Source organism: Micropterus dolomieu, linkage group LG06, assembly GCF_021292245.1.
Source record: "Micropterus dolomieu isolate WLL.071019.BEF.003 ecotype Adirondacks linkage group LG06, ASM2129224v1, whole genome shotgun sequence".
In the NCBI taxonomy this organism is placed as follows: domain Eukaryota; kingdom Metazoa; phylum Chordata; class Actinopteri; order Centrarchiformes; family Centrarchidae; genus Micropterus; species Micropterus dolomieu.
Genome location: NC_060155.1, coordinates 26545989 through 26563461, shown reverse-complemented (window position 1 = coordinate 26563461; position 17473 = coordinate 26545989). Strand labels below are relative to the sequence as shown.

Below are 17473 nucleotides of genomic sequence, written 5' to 3'. Positions count from 1 at the left end.
AGTGTGATGAGATAAGCAATGTGTGTCAAAGGTCAGCTTATCCCAGAGTGCTCAGCTGCTCATTCTGGTATCCTGTGGATGTTATGGTGAGTAAGCTCAGTGCAGGAAAAACCTTGGACATGTAGTAACCCCTCTCACCTCCTTCACAGCTAAGTGCAAAGAACACAACAGGGAGGGTGCTTGAGGTCAAATGGACAAGCTACAAATGAAGATCTTTCTTAAAGAGAAATATCATATTCACTAACCCAAGGTCTTTTCATGTACTGACTGCTAAATCTGATACTTTTCATCCAAAACTTCAATGATCTAACAATCTGTGTTTAACTGTAGTTAATACCAACAAAGTTTTAGTTTAAGATATTTGTAAAACTTTTAGGTTTTCAATTTCAGAGAAGGTCCCTTTTTCTAAATTTGTTGTAAAAACTGAATTTCTAACTTAAAACAAACCTTTTTACTGTGAGCAGAATTCCTAACAAAAGGAAGCTATGTATTACTTTTAAAAAGCATTATTTATACTGTGTGGCAAGTTCACGCTGAAGTGACTTTAAGTTTGAAGTTTCGTGATCTAATGAGCTTCTCTGCTCTTTTCCAGACACTATTTGGTCTGTGATGAACCGGACTTTTCCACAGGATCATCTGAGGTTACAAAGTGAATAAATATAGATGTCATGGTTAGTTATATTAGACACATAATGGCACTGATGTGTACTGACAAACAAGCAATGGAATCTCACATCTGCTCACTGCATAATTCAGGCAACAACTAAAATATACTGTGGGGAATTTAATGGTTCACAATTACGTGCACTATCAACTCCAAAATTTTACAGTTCACTAAATGGCCGATGCAAACACAATTTGCAGTTCAGTTTGAAAAACAAAGCTTCATCCTTGTTAAATTTAGTATTAAGAACATGTTTAATTGAGCGGACATTCTCCACTGCTTTGTCATAGTTCATATATAGTTTTGAAAATGCATTTAGTACTGACAAAATACCACAATGTCAAATTCCCAAAAAGGAACATTAGTGGGGGAGCATAACGAAGTTAGGGGTTCTTCAACCCAAAAAAAAGGAATGTTATTTAGCATTTGTATCAACATAAATGCTAGGCCAGCCTATTTCATTCCCAGGTTATCAAATATCGATGTTTTGTCACACCCCTCTGCATCTCATACAGATGCACAAGGTACTCTTAAGCGTGTTAATGAGACGCACCTTTAGTCTGTCTGATGCACTGGGCTGCCAGAAAGCCTTTAGGAAGTCAGGTGACATGGTATAAAGCGCAATAAAGTCAGAAGGTGGTTGGGATGGATGGATGGATGGGACACAGGACTTTCACTCAGGAGACTGGAGTTTGTGTGAAACCAAAAGTGAACATTTTAACTATTTAAAAGTTAGGTACGTCAAGTAACGTGCTTATTTTAACTCAAACTATGATGTTTTCCTAATTCTAACCAATTAGTTTTGTTGCCTAACCTAACCAAGAAATTTTGACCATTTCACGTTAACCCCATGTTAAAAAGGCATTTCTTACCCTTGCAATGTAATGCAAGCAACTCGGTATAAGTCCAGGATTCGCCTTGGGGAGGCATGCCTCACAGTTTCAGAATCTCTAAGATAGAGCAACGTCTATGATGCCTGAGACAAAAACTCAAGTTAAAAAAAGGACAAAAATCACTCACTGCTGCATCCAAAGCCTAATTGCTGTGAGTGAATTGTAACAATTGAAGGTGAGCGTATCAACATTTTTATCACCTCTCTTCTCTCATATGGATTTTACCAGCTGGACACTCAAGAAAAAAAATAGTTATAGGGATTTTATAAAGTAAATCAAACTGACACACAAATGTGGACGAGACAAAAATGGGATTTTGAAAAGTGGATGACATGTTCCTGATATTTCCAGTGGAAATTATGACCTTAGATCCTGATTTTTACTGAAAAAGCTAGATACATGTCTGAATTTAAAGGTAGTTGATGGCATCTAAAACTTACTTGTGTTCGTCTTCTTTTTTGGTAGTTGCTATATTAATTGCAAACTACTGTATGAATATAAAAACTTGAAAACTTGAAAAACACATTCCTTTCAACAATTTTCCAATATAAGATTATATGAATATACTGTATACAGTTGTTTTTATCAACCCTCTAAATAAGCACACACTCTCACATAAATTCAATGACCCGAGGAAAGAGAACATCAGTAGTGACAATCTAACGTGCTCCTACTCCTCTTTAGGGCTGAGGTCTAGCTATATCTCTGCCAGGTATTGACTCCACTCAACACTTCTTAGCGTCCCAAAATGTGATCCCAGTCAAGATAGTTTTTTGCTGCCTAAGGGGAACTACGCCGATACAAAGCAGTCAGAAGAACTGCTTCAGCCTGCAGCATACAGTGCAGTGCTGTCCAGAATGATTATTCAAAAAGGCTGGTCAGAGGTATTAGACGTAACAGTAGGTGGTGTTTTATTATTATTCTTCTTAGTGTTTTATATAATGTGTACTTCAGATTGTGTCATTTTGTGTGCAAAATAACACAAACCTAAACTCCTGCTTATGGTCAGCGGCTCTGATGAAACATGATCTAGTCTGAATTGGCATTGCTGAGTGTACCAAGTGGTAGAAAAACACTTTATTTGGTTGATGAGTAAGGCATTTTGTTTTTGTTTTCTGCTGAAGAGCACTAACAGGTACCTCTCTTTTGTCACATGAGGACCCCTTTGTGGTCCTCTGTGTTATGGTTTTTGGTTGTCAGTAGAACTGTGTGACACTATAGTTTGGAATATGTGGTATACAAGGGCTTTACAGAAAGATTAACAATCGTGTTGCATTTTGCTGCGGTTTTCTGTCTTCAGTGTATTAATGTTTCACCTTTTGAATTATAAAGTTGTCGAGGCATATCTTGATAAACATGGACAGTTCTTTCATTCTTTCAAGAGGTTCAGTATCTTGCCCGACATGCAGCCTGGATGAGCCCGGGGATTGAACCACCAACCTTCTGATTAACGGGAAACCTCATGATAGCAATGATAGCAGCCCATAACAGTACCTCTCCTCCACCTTGCTGGCACCAGAGTTGAAGTGGTGCCGTATCCATCAGATATCCACCCATCCATCTGGTCCATCAAAAGTCACTCTCACTTCATAAAACCTTTGAAAAATCTGTCTTCAGGTACTCCTTTGCCAGATTTTGATGCTTCAACTTGTGAATCTAATTCTGTGGTGGTTGTTTTTCAGCCTTCCTGACCTTGGCCATGTCTCTGAGCACTTGGCACCTTGTACTCCCGGCCACTCCAGGTAGGTTGTAGTTCTGGAATATGGTGGCACTGGAGGATAATGGGTTCCTGGTAGCTTCATATTTAATTCTACTCAAGTCTTTTGCAGTTAATCATCACACATGTCACCTGAAAATGATTAACTCCAATAAGCATTCAATTTTATATGGTTTGGAGTTCTAAAATGTGCACAGAAATAATTACTCTTTCAGAATACTTACTTGTGTAATAATTGTGCATGCAGTGTGCAGGAAGCTGCTGCTAGACGCCGGTTAGCTTAGCTTAACATAAAGACTTGAACCAGGGGGAAAATCTACCAACTAAAACATCTGAAGCCCACTACTTGACATATCTTGTTAATTTAATCTGTATAAAACTATTTCATCTGTTTCATTATTTTTTGGTTTTAGCACAATCCACACGATGGACACATGGAGTTTGGTTTCAATCACAATTTTATTAGCTTTTTATGGGAATTCTCTATTTGCAGTGCACACATTTTGTTAACTTTCTTTGTCTAATTTGTTAACTAAATTTTTTCTAATTCAATTCCATAAGTTATTTTCCATGAAATAATTTTTTCTTTGAAAACAAAAGTTACATGAAAAGGTCTTGATGGTCCTTGTTAAGAATGGAACAGAAGAAAGGAGCCAAATCAGCAGCTGTAGCAGAGAAGAAGCTGCTGGTGAACATTTTGAACATGTAAAGCGTGGCACTGTGCAAAAAAAAATGCAGTCTGTCTTTTGTTTGTGTGAGTTTTTGTCTTAATTAATTCAAGTCTACACTGAGGAAGGTAGCTGCGTAATTATAATTGATAACCACCATGTGCTGTCTATAAAAAAATTATTTTGTTTGTTGTATGAAGTTGTTCCACTAGTGTATATGTTGACATTAAATGTAATTTATTTATAGCCTAAAGATTCTTTAATTTAACAGTAGTATCATATCATCTTAAAAAAGATGCCTATACTCATTTAAAAATGTAACGCAGTAATGTTTATTTAGAGTTCCTTTTGACTGACCTACCTTTGACTTTTGACTCTATGAGTACATTTTTACACAAATACTTTTACTTTTGTAAAATGTCTTCTTACTTTTACTTTTATTTATTTTACTAGTAAAATATTCTAGTACTTGTCCCATCCTTACTTATTTGAAGCATAATATATGGATGTTTTATTTGATGTATGGCAAGAGGTCAGATTCAGATTCAGATTCACTTTATTATGAATCTGAATCTGAATGTGCTATGTCCCTGCCCCTGCATGCCTTGTATGCTACATTAATGTCCTTTGCCAGTCACATGCCTGTTTAAGTGATGAACTGCACTACTTGTGCCTCTGTAGGTACAAGTGTCAATGTAAAAAAAAGAAATCCATGGCATACTTCTAAGTGTATATTCACAATTATTATAGTCTACAATAAAATCCACACACAAATTTAATTAATTATCTCACCTCCTGATATTGGGTTACGCTAACACATAAAAAGAAATCTGACCGCGCAATAAACATGACATTCTTGGTGTCAATAGGTAAAGAAACTCCATTAAAAATATTCTTTCCTTTTTAAGCCAACATTCCCCACAAGTCTCTGTTGGCCAATCAGTGAAGGTGTTTTCAATCAACTAAACAAGCAAAACACCTGCTCTGAATTTCCAACTAATAGGACATAGCACATTTCTGCCCTCTGTAATTCTTAGAGCAAGCAAACAACCCTTGGATAGACATGCATACACAAACTTCCAGCACAGTGGAACAAGATTGACATATTCATATCATGTCAGGGAGAAAACATGATGAACACACAAATCTGTCTGAAAGTCTAAATACAAGATAAGGAATCCAGCTACCATGTAGGAACACTGTACAAACAGCCATAATCAACTGATTGTTTATACCTGTACACACAACCCATTCTTTCCCCACAGTATTAAAGCAGATATACAACACAAACAGCTGCAAAACGTACTAAAACAGCACTAATGATCAACATTTCCTGTGTACTCCAGGTTTATATCCCCCCCCCCCCCCCCAAACACTGTATCAGCTCTTTGGATGGCGCCCAACTATTCTCGCCATTCCATCCTGGTGGCAATCTGCTCTGTCAACAACATCCTTGTTTTCCACCATTTTGCAGGGGAGACAAGTGACAAGACGAAGCTAATTAATCTCACAATCATCCTGTGATTATTATGCTCACACTTCCACAGGCGCCATGCGCTGCCTCTCCCCAGGAGTGCAATATATCAGCGAAATGGAGCGGGTCGGTCAGTGAAGACCTCCAGCTTCAGTCGACTCTAACACAAGGAAAGATATTAAATGCAGACAGGACAGCTACTGGCAGTGCGGACTCAGACAAGGTGTTAATTGATTAGGGTGGAATCAGAGCGCTGGGGCCCAGCCAGTTTACCACCCTGATTAGACGGATGAGAGGCTCATTTATAAGCTCGACTGTCACAAGATAATTACTAAAACACACAGTAATATATGCAATGGCAGCTGGGAGCGGAGCCGTGTGGTGATGGACAGGACTGGGATGTGTGTATGTGTGGGTGAAGATCAATGACTTAGCTCACTTGCAATGATGTTCAGAGATGGTTGTAAGATAAACAGCATAATAATATGTCCCATTCAAACAGAATAACAATCCATTTAGGAACTGTTATGAGCTATTCTTAAAGCATAGGAAATCCAAATCATTCATTTCAGCAAATATTAAACAACTATGGCTATATTTCCAAATTAGGCTGCAGTCGCATTACAATCTACATCCCACTTGTCTCACAAGCTTTAAAAAAACATCCTTAAACACACCTGCTTCTCCCAGTCTACATCTCCTTTGTGACTGATAATTGTGTACATCCAGGGCCAGATTTACATAAATAGAAGTGCAGGGCAAATTTGTGCTGCCTCTTTCATTCAATTTGTGCTCGCAATTTGTGTGTAATTACCGTCTGATTTACTAAGGCAGCAGCAGCGTCTGGGACTAACTTCTAGGTAGATCCAGCAAATTAAGGAGAGCTCAGAAGAATGCAGTTCGGGGCTGGGGTGAGATCGCCAAGCTCGAGAAAGGAAAGGAGGATTGCTACATAGAAATATTCACTAAGGAAGAAATGTAACTTCATTTTTACTGCCACAGTTCAAATCCAGCTTTAGAATATTGTCAGTTGTTCAGTAAATTGCAATACAGCCTAAACGTTTAACAAGCTAGTCCAGCAGAAGCAGGTGAAGGGGACGAGATGGCTTTGATTGATGTCTCACTAGAATACAGAGGCAAACTAACTTGCCCTTTATTATTATCAGTTAAAACTTATTTTATTCTGGTTAACTAATGAATTGGATGTCCCTAGCTATAATATTTTGTGGTGCAATGAGCAGAGTGAAGGTTATATCTTCCCAACCCCAACCTTCCATTTAAGTATGTGTGTTTTGCACCTGCTCGTCAGAGAATTTTAACACAGACCTGATCATAAATCCAGCAGTATGAACAAACTAAACTTATCACATCTCATCCCAATATTTGTAATTTCATCCCTTAATATTTTTATATACATGTAGATCGTATGAGGCGTACTATATTGCTGACTTCATATAACAGGCCAACTGGCAGACTAGTGAGTCTATTTAATAATCAGCTTGCACAAATCCAGGTTGAACCTATTTCATTTACAGGGCAAGGATGGTGAAGTTCCTCCTTTTGTGTTAATGAAGAACATTTACCTGATACGGTAACATGAGCATGCAATAGACCTGAGTGACACCCGCTGCTGGAGTACAAGGCATGATCTGTTGCGATTATACACTGTGAACAGAATTTATTTGGATTGTTACCGATGGAATATTTACAACATTTCCGTTTTCAAGTAGGCTTAACAAAACGTGACAGTGAAATGTACAGTCTCATACACAATTTCTTGTTCCCAATAAAAAAACGTATGTATGAGCAGCAACAGCTAATCTATTCTGTTTGTCGGAAAATCCTTCATGGTGCTGTGATGATTACTTTTTCTATCTTGTCTTACATATTGTCCAAGTCCTTCTCAATGACGCTCTACTGAAGTGTGAAATCATAGATTTATTCTTGAGATGAATATCTGTTTCATATGTGAGCTTGGTGAACATTTGCAAATGATGAGAAAACAGAAACATTGAGGGATAAGTACTGTAAGTAAGTTCTTTGTTCTTTTTTCACAAAAAAGATCAGTATTCTTCAACATGCTCACAGGGATGGAAATATAACAGGACAATAAATAATTAATAGAATACAAAAGGAGAGTCTCATGACACCTCAAAGCGTTGGCAAGAAATCTTTTCACTGTTTTTTTTTTGGATCCAAGTGAGACTAATTTCAGGGAGAAGAGTTTTTTCCTGATGCTTTTGGCAAGGACTTGCAACATACTGCAACATGAAGCAGCCGCCCTCTAGATGGTGATGAATACAAGCTGTTGTTTAAAAACATCCAGTAATTATGTTTAAAGGAAGAATATCACAACAAAATATCTGGACTTTTCTTGTGCTTGCACGAGCGGGAGTTAAACATAAGTAAAGAAGTAAAACATACTAAATTGCCTATGGAACTTCAGCCCTGGCTCAACTCATCTCTTTGTACAAGACGGAAATTGTGTGAATGTTTTACTCTCCGACATTGCAATGCAGTGTTTTTGCAACTCACTGGATTCCTTTCAGACTGTATAAAGTGATTTCAGATAGTGGACATTAATATGCACGGGGTTTAATACATATATTATAACACATAAGTTATACAAACAGGTTAGATATCTGTGATACCCCTTCATAACTGAATCAGAGTCGCCTGACCAACACCTTAATGTGACAAGAGCAGGGAATGTCCGGTGGGACATTATGGGCAGCAGTAATACATTTGTTATGGAATCTAATTGCTTGGACAAGTGGTTAAATCTTCCTGAGCAGCTGGTTTAAGACATTTACAAGCTGACAGGGAAAAAAAACAAGGTGATTTTCTGAGCATTTGTTTTTGGATGAATGGCATAACTAAGCCTTCAAAACACACTTAAGTAGCAACTGAATGACAAAAAGCCAACATGAGTCTTCAAATCTCTAAAGAAGAGACAATCTGGTAGGGGCTGAATGTCACTGTTGACAGTTATGAAGCTTTTTTACACAGAGCAGCATAGTGATTTTAGAAATGGCAATGTTCGTTGAGCCATCTGTTGGTCCACCACTTTTGTCCAGGGTGAAGTACAATGTCTCAGCAACTACTGGGCGGATTGCCATGACATTTAGTGAAGACATCCATCCACCAGAGAATGAATACTAATGATTTTGGTGATTTGATGACTTTCAAAATTGGAACAGGTATAATCTTTTGGTTTATGAACAAATACCCACAAAACTAATCATATTTGCATCAGCTTCAGTTGTATTTTGTGTTTAGAGCTAATTAGACAAAGCCTCACGCAGCTGTAAACGCTTATGAATGTAAGTATTCACAACTTCACACATTATCAAATTAACAGAGAGCAGCAGTAAATCGTTACAATGGGTGACGTTTAAATCAGCGATAAGTACAAACTCTGCGTTAAAACTGGGCCATCAGTACAACCAGAAGTAGAAAGTGAACAAGACAAAACAGAGCTAAAATAGAAAACTTTAAACTAGCAACATTTTTAATTACATTCATACTTGTGATTTTAATGATGATTACAATGAAGCATGCTGTTTTTATCAACCCATTCCCTCCAAAATGCTTCATTATTGGGGGGCTTTGTTGCTCATGATAAAAAAACAAAATACTTTAGGGTTTTAAACGTATATATTAACATTAACTTTATGAAAACAGTTAACGTTAACGTTGGAAGTTGGTTCAAATAAATTGCTGTATGATGTTTTACAGTGTACACATTTACAAATGTTTAGCATCCAGTCTCAGACTTTCTGATTAAAGTCAAATGTACTTCAGCATGTGCTTTACAAGACTGTACGCTGCCTAAAATGATATGTACTCCTCTGCACCTACATATATAATTGCTTGGAAATACATGCAAATGCTCTAATCTATAAATGAAACACTCCCATTAAAAACGTCTCACAAGCTGTTTCCCTATCCTTAAGGTGCATTGTAAGAGATAAGATGAAGCAAACTGGATTGCATAAATAGCATCTCTCTAGCCCACCTGGAAGGCTCTACTGAAGTGCATCAAAGTACTTGAAAAGAAATTAAATTGTTAGGGGGGGGGTGGTGCCTGACAGCTCATCAATAGAAGTGGGGGAGGGATTAGGAGAAGCAAAACACTAGCAGACGGTGCTAAGATTCTGCAAATAACAAGAACGGTATTGCTGGAGTCCCCAACAGATGGAGAAGAAAACAAACCTGGCTGCTACATTTCCTGGTTGCTAAGCACCACCTGGAGGTAATGAATGCGTTGTCGGCCTAAGAGGCATATGAGACAAGAGGCGAAGTCAAACTGTCTACTCAGACACATTACAGAGTACAGGCCTGCTGCTTGTCCTTGATATGGGTCATCTAGGCCAACAGATTTGCTCATGAATATTTATACAGGTAGATGTACTGATGGCCACAACACAATATGCATTCAACATCAGAATATGAACCAATGGTGAAGAGGCCGTGTGAGTGGGCATCAGATCAAAAATCTCAGGATCTGCAGATTGGTGAAAGTAAAGACATTCAGTGCCACAGTCTGATATCATAAAAATGATGTGTATGGACTGTATAGTATAGTGTAAAGTACTTTGAGTTTGATTTATATAGAAATGGAAGGGGGAGGTGATGTTCTGCTTCTGTAGCTGTGTATAGCAGCTGGCAGAGTTTTATTAGAAAGATGACTCACCACACATCCGGTGGAGTCCAGCTTTCGGTCAGATATGCAGCGGAAGTTGCGGCTGCAGCCTCCGTTGTCTTTGGTACAGTCTCTGACGGGCCCAAATGAGTCCAGGAGAACTTCCAGAGAGTCAAAGGATGAACTGATCATCAACTCCTCTCTGTAAATTCAGACATGAGTGACAAAAAAAGAGGATCCTTGTTAGGGCTGTCACAATCATTAAATTTTAATCGACAATTAATTGTCACATAAATAATTGCAAATCATTTGTCTTTAGTGAAATAGAGCTTGATGAAAAGAGTAACATTGAAGATTATACATTTTTTGACACATAGACATAACATAAAACCGTTGCATGTGATATGTTAAGAATCCGAGAGTAGAGTTTAGATTAGATTAAGTTGGGTATGCGTTGGTAATGTGTGTTTGTATGAGAGCCAGTGACATGTTTCACTGTTCAGTGATCCTAGACAGGTTGGTGAGTGGAGCATATGAGGCAGAGTGAAAAGGCAGGTGAGTGTTCAGGCAGGGGCGGGCAACATTGGAGAACTAGCAAGAGACTATACAAGGCCGTTTAGGGTGAAAACATTAAAATAAGGACACACATGCACTGAGAACATGCACATACAGACACAAAATGCACACTGGAAATTCCCACACTCCACCAACTTCACACACAGCAGGATATAGGCTAGACCTACTTGTGTGTGTGTGTGTGTGTGTGTGTGTGTGTGTGTGTGTGTGGGGTGGGGGGGGTATCTGAGTGTGTGCATGTAAAATGATTTCAGTGCCTCTGGAAATTGTTGTGTAACAGGCTTAGATTCATAGCGGCAACCTGGACCTAGAAGCCTCCTCAAAATACTGATAGCCTCCTCCGACTGGTTCTATAAAATTGTTTCTTATTCCACTTTCCCGTCATTATGACTAGTCCGAATTGTTGTGCACAAAGTTGCTCATGAACAGCATTTGAACCTTAGCAGAAGCAATGGCGGTCGCTGTTGTGGATAAGAATGTTAGAAAATGTTGACTACTTCCATCATCAGCTCCTGGAAAGAACGATGTGGCTCCCACCTCCCACAACTTGCTGTAGCTTCTGACTTAACTACAGATATCTGCAATGTAATTTTGCCTAGTGAAAATTCTAATTCAAGATATCTGTTATTACATCTACTACTACTAATTAAATTATTAGCTAAAACTTATTTTAAGATAGCTTAAAAGGACAATGTAGATTTCTTGAATTGAGAGGAATTAAAGATATCTTGAACTGGAATTACAACAAGTCAGCATTCAATTGTAGATATCTGAAAACCCAAATTATAATTTGTCGCAATTCAGAATTGAATTAAAGATATCTGTAATGACAAAAACCCATTCACACAAATGGTAATAATTTGAATCTTATTAGTCAAAATGTAATTACAGATATCTTTAATTAGAGCTTTGACTGCGCAAAATGACATTGCAGATATCAGCAATAAATGTTGAAACAGCTTGCCATAGACATGCGTGTATTTCTTTATTTTGCATCACCAAACCGGAACACAGCCACAACTTGCTTTTAATATAGTACAACTTACCCTATATTGCTTTGAATGACAAAACTCAAGATGACATCCGTCATGTCATTAAAACCTCCTTCTTTCACCTTCGAAATATTGCCAAAATCAGATCCTCATTCACACCCTCTGCTGCTGAAAGACTCATTCATGCCTTCATCTCTTCACGGCTGGACTATTGCAACTCACTACTCCTTGGTATCAGCTCAACCTACATAAAAAGACTCCAACTGGTCCAGAACTCAGCCGCACGACTCATCACCTGCTCCAAATCCTGGCACCACATCACTCCTGTCCTAAAACAACTACACTGGCTTACCATTGCTCACCAAGTCCAAGCTCAGCATTCTTGGCGAAAGAGCCTTTTCCAGGGCAGCTCCCAGGCTGGCAACTCCCTCCCCCATGAGATCCTCACCTCTGAGTCCCTCACCATTTTCCAGTCCCGCCTTAAGACCCATCTCTTCTCCTCTGCCTATCCCTAGCTGTTTATTTTATTTTATTTTATTTATTTATTTATTTATTGTCATGTTTCTTTATCTGCTCTGTAAAGCGACTCTGAGTTCGTGAAAAACGCTATACACATTCAATTTATTATTATTATTAAATGCAAAATCAAAGCCACTGAACCTCCCATGTATCACCACTTTTCTGGGCTCTGAGACAGAGTCTGTATCTTAAAACAAGTATCATTTAAGTCTCACATTCAGCAACTGGTGATACAAAACTGAAGTTGAAAAAAGGTTTTTATTTTAGAAACAAGTCTTGCTTTTCCTTCAAGGCCAAAAGGAGACTTATTGCTGCCACCTTTATTTCTGTGCCATTGCTCTCTGGATGATTGGGTTGGGTGGTCTGCCTTGTCCACCCAATGACTTAATCAATGGCATATTCTTGTTTATAAGGGTGTTCTTGGACTGCTTCCTTCTAACCTACGGATCTATAACCTACAAAAAAGTATGGGTCGTTATTGTCTTTGCTCTCAGGACTACTTGTGAAGTACACCTCTACATCACTCCAGCAAGATGAGAAGTTAAACCAGTCAAGATTAACAAAACCAAGATTTTCAGCTAATGTGAATTTGCTCTTTCAGTAGCTCTTAGGGCCAGGATTTAATTTCAGCTAAATTATCTATGTCAATGGAAACAATGTCAGTTGATTCACTTCACCTCAGTTTTGGTGAACAAATTTCAATTGTTTATCAATAGCAGGTTGACTTGTCAGTGCTGACCTTTGAGAATAATGTGTATATTTTATTATAAAATGTATACTTTCATATTAGCTGTTATGCTCTGCTATGGTATAAACTGCTCCACAACAGAGATACACCATGGTTTGGAATCAAAAAACTACAAATATGTCTTTTGTTAACTGCTTATTGCTACCCAGTCACATTAGCTTGGTTTGCTATTGTTTTTGGCTAGCACTAGCATGTTCTTGGGTTAGGGTTGGTTTGTTTTCTAGTTCACACAGTAGTTCACTAATTATCTTTCCAAGTAGTCACCGAATGTCAAGAAGAGTGAGAGAGGGCACACCACTCTGAGAGGATTAGTTTTAAACAGTCTGTGTCAGTTGTTTTGTCTTTGTGTATATAGGCTATGTTTGCAACTCTGACCAAGTAAATCTCCTTGGATGGGTGATAAAAGTTAACACTGTTACGCTTTGGATAGATGTATAAAGGCACTTACAATTTTAATCTGCAGAGATTTGCAATATATCATAAGTACGATAATTAGTATAATTCATGAAATGTGCTGCCTGCAACAGATTAGAAAATGCCACGAATTGAGATATAATGCCTTGCTTGCCTTACATTGCTTAAATTAAATGTAGATAATAGTAATGACAATGGTAGGAAGGGTTTGAAATATTATAAATCACTCTTAATTCACATAATGTTTCTCAATGCCACTAAAGTTAGTAATTATTATTATAAGAAATATCACAATCCTACTGATTCTGGATGAAATTCAGCAATTAGTTAGGCTTTGCTGTCGGCAGTATGCAATTTGCTTTCATTAAAATTGATTGAGGTATCACATTTCTTTAGATCATGTTTGAAAGCATCTGGGAGAACAAATGGAGGAAGTGGTGCTTCAACATTCTGCTTTGCAAGACATCTGTGACACACTGCTCTCTATTTAACTTAATGAAAAGATATGTATTTTCACAAATAACAAATACCTGCATGTTTAATTCCTTCTTTGTAATCATCATGTAATCTATTCCTTTTCACAGCACAATTGCTATGTAAAGCAGTAAAATTCTTAAACACAACACATCTGAGCAGTCACTTTGTATTTCTGTGATTGTTTTGTCCCTGTAAAATATTTTGCAAGGATGTTTGGATCTGGTAGGGGCAAGTTTGGTTATTAGCAGTTATTAGTATTACAAAAATGATCAATAAAGATGAACTATTACGGGGCACCACCCTGAGATCATGGGCCAATAAGTAAAACATGAAAACTATTTTACATTAATAAGGTGGACGGTGTAGGGTGAATCCGAGCACTGACCATCACAACCATCTGTTATTACACACATATAGACAACTGCTCTTGAAAAGGTATACAATGGTTTACTTAAAGGGACTATATTTAGTTTTTCAATGAAATCACTTATCAATAAATCACATTTTACTGCCAATTTGTCAACAGGCTGTAACCTCATGTTACACCCGAAATGAAGACATGGTGGTTTCAGGTGCCAATTTCAGTGTCAGTTGAATGAATATCAGCTTCATCTGCTGCTTTGTTGACTGTCTTATGTTTACGACGGGGCTAACTTCCTTGTAAAACGGGATTATAGCCAAAATAATTCTGTCACAATGTGCAAACTGTCAAACTGAAATGAATTATTACTTTCCATGAAAGGTTCAGTGACCAACAAAGTATTATCACATGATGCTTTCACACCTGTAGTTCGGTTCATTTGGTCCCGACCAAGTGAAAAAAATGATACACTGTTGCATGTTAGTTCTGGTCCGGTTCAAGTTCACACTGCAGTTTTACAAACGAACCAGAGAAGTAACCGCGGCATTACTTTACGCGACGTACAGGTAACTTGTTGATTGGACAGTTTTGCCGAAAAGTGGGGAAATCAAACTTGTTTGTGCAGCACTTTAACGCTTCTGATCTGAATCGCGAAGAGCTCACGAAGTGATAATTTATTCTAAGAATGATTAGTAATGCTAGACAGCAGATCGATCGCATAGCCTATTATGAATAATAACGTAAAAACAGGACATAATTACAGTAATAATTTGGGGCTCATTCGCCTATAGTACATTTTTTATGGACTTAATGAACTGACAGGGTAAACGGAGTACTACTTGCCCGCTTTTGTTTTTTCTTTTTTTTACAGATTTTAACCTATTAATCAGGGAAATACCCGCGCTGACAAGTAGGCTATACCTTATAAAATGATTTTCATAAACATAGTGGCTTCTACAGATAAATTATAAGATCGCTGAATGCATTTCGTGGTCAGACGATGGAGTTATTAGTGGCTTAGTTTTGGAAATAATGCTCAGATCACATCTCTGCTATCATAAAATCCTGTGTTTGGTTCGTTTGCTTTCACACCACAAGCGAACCGCACCAGAGTTTGTTTGAAAGTGCACTGCTTTGGACTGCTTTTGGTGCGCGTCCGAGTGCGATTGCTGCATTCACACCTGCTCAAACCAACCGCACCAAAGGGTGAAAACGAACTCTAGTGCGATTAAACCCGAAGAGGCAGGTGTGAAAGCACCCACAGACACAGTTAAATGTTCAACCGGTTTACAAATAAGATTGCTTCTATCAGCACACATGAATACAAACGATCTGTATCTTGCATGAAAACGCTACAATGTTAATTCAGGTCACTCATATTACCGTTTCCATAAAAGACACAGCTAGTGTGCTTCACCAAACGCTAACATGAAGTTACTCGAGCTAGCATCAGTTAGTTGCCGCATTTCACATTAACATCGTTGTAAACAGGAAAACATGGCACCACAACTGATAACATAGTTAACATGAACATATATGATGCTTGTGCACTTCTCTCACCTGTAAATATAACACAAAGACAGTTTTGAATGAATATCAGCTTCATCTGCTGCTTTGTTGACTGTCTTATGCTTACGACTGGGCTAACTTCCTTGTAAAACGGGATTATAGCGCAAGTCACTCCAGTACCGAAGCCGCTACTGCCGCCTGCTGGTGGGCATAAGTGTAGCTCTACTGCTTCTTAAAGTGAGTCAGGTGAGGTTTCTCCAGATTAACAGTGACACAAAGCATGCTTAATAATAATAATAATAAACAAAACGAAAATGATGGGGGGCTACGGTAGCAATCTTAAGTAACACAATAATACTTCTAGAACTAACCTTAGCCACTGAAATACCCAGGGTGCCACACTCACATAGAAATGAACCACACACCTGTTTTCTCTGTTGCTATTCTGTTTTTATGTGAAGGAATTGGGTCGGGTTCAACAAAAGAACAACAACGTTTTATGTGCTGAAGCCCATCAGGCCAAATGAGAGTCAAATCTACTTAAGGTGAAAACCCAATCAACTTCAGAAAGGTTTGAGGCACCTTCTTTTTGTTTTGAAACTGACAAAACAGACACAGACTTCGGCTTCCATCCAAAAGAACATTACTGCAAAGCATGTGAAATATATTGTGATTTTGCGCTTTCTCAAGTTAGATAATGTTAGTTCGCAGGTTTACGCCGATCAGTTGCTAACCTTATCTTGTGCAATATCCTGCAGTTGTATGGCTTTCCATATTACTTCACCAGCAAACGCAATCCATATTACTATCCTGTGTACTACCGTTATTATGTCAAAGTGTTGATTTTAGCCTGCAAGAAATTATGTGAGCGATTTGTTACTAGCCTACAGCTCCTAATCCCATGACAGAGAAAAATTGCTGTCCCATCACAGTCCAGGAAGAATGACTCCCATCTCATCCCGTTCCTGATTACATAGTCAGAAAAAAGTGTTTCTTCATATTAAAACTGCATATTTAGTAAACAGGATTCGTTATTTCCCACAGGAAAGCAAAAATCATAACAGTGAAGCTCATGTTATGCAAACACAAACCTATCTCTGCCCAGACTCTCCGTTTCCAGTGCAGCAAGTTAAGACCTTCGCATAGGAGAAAAAAAAGTTCACTGTTGAAGCGGGTCACCTCCTGTGGCAACTGAAGTTGCAGTGGAAAGACAAGGCAGGAACAAATGTGCTCCCTCTTTTGGAGACATCGTGGCCACTCCACGGGAAACTCCTGTGTCCCTGTCGGGCTCGTCCAGTAGGAATCCAGGATTTTGGAATCAACTTAAATCTCATACTCAGGCGCAATTTCACAGACCAAAGGGATTTGGGGGCTATCTCTTTATTCAAGGCTTTTCTTACATGAGCACTGCCATGAACCTTGCCTTAGTAAAGAAAATGATGACCTCTCAGGCACTCACAAAAGCATTTTTCCCCAACTCCCTGCTTTGAACCTCACTGTCTTTTCTTCTATGAGAAAAGACAGTGAGGTTCCTTCCCTTTCACACTCAACTCGATGTTATCTTACAAACCAATTTTTCTTTTATAATTGCCCATTGCTTTGTTGTCATTTATTCAGAGGGGACCTATTGAACAGAGCCTCGCCAGATGATGAAACTAACAGCAAGTGTGAATGCTAAATTATTTGGGAACTGCAATTACAGTCAAGACACATCCAACGATTGTGTGAAGCACAATTTACCATTAAATATCACACAAGACAAAAAAGGTTTAAAGCCACGTTTGGTGGCTATGGAGTTAATCCAACATACATATCA

The 17473-nt window shown here is 38.3% G+C and overlaps 1 protein-coding gene across 1 annotated transcript in view; it reads right to left on the bottom strand.

Annotated features, from left to right (window-relative positions):
• astn1 (astrotactin 1) overlaps nt 1-17473 on the bottom strand; it is a 398026-nt gene that overhangs the window by 233858 nt on the left and 146695 nt on the right. The window contains exon 12 of the mRNA XM_046052123.1: nt 10113-10263. Coding sequence (XP_045908079.1) covers nt 10113-10263 — 151 coding nt within the window. The remainder of the gene's footprint in view (nt 1-10112; nt 10264-17473) is intronic.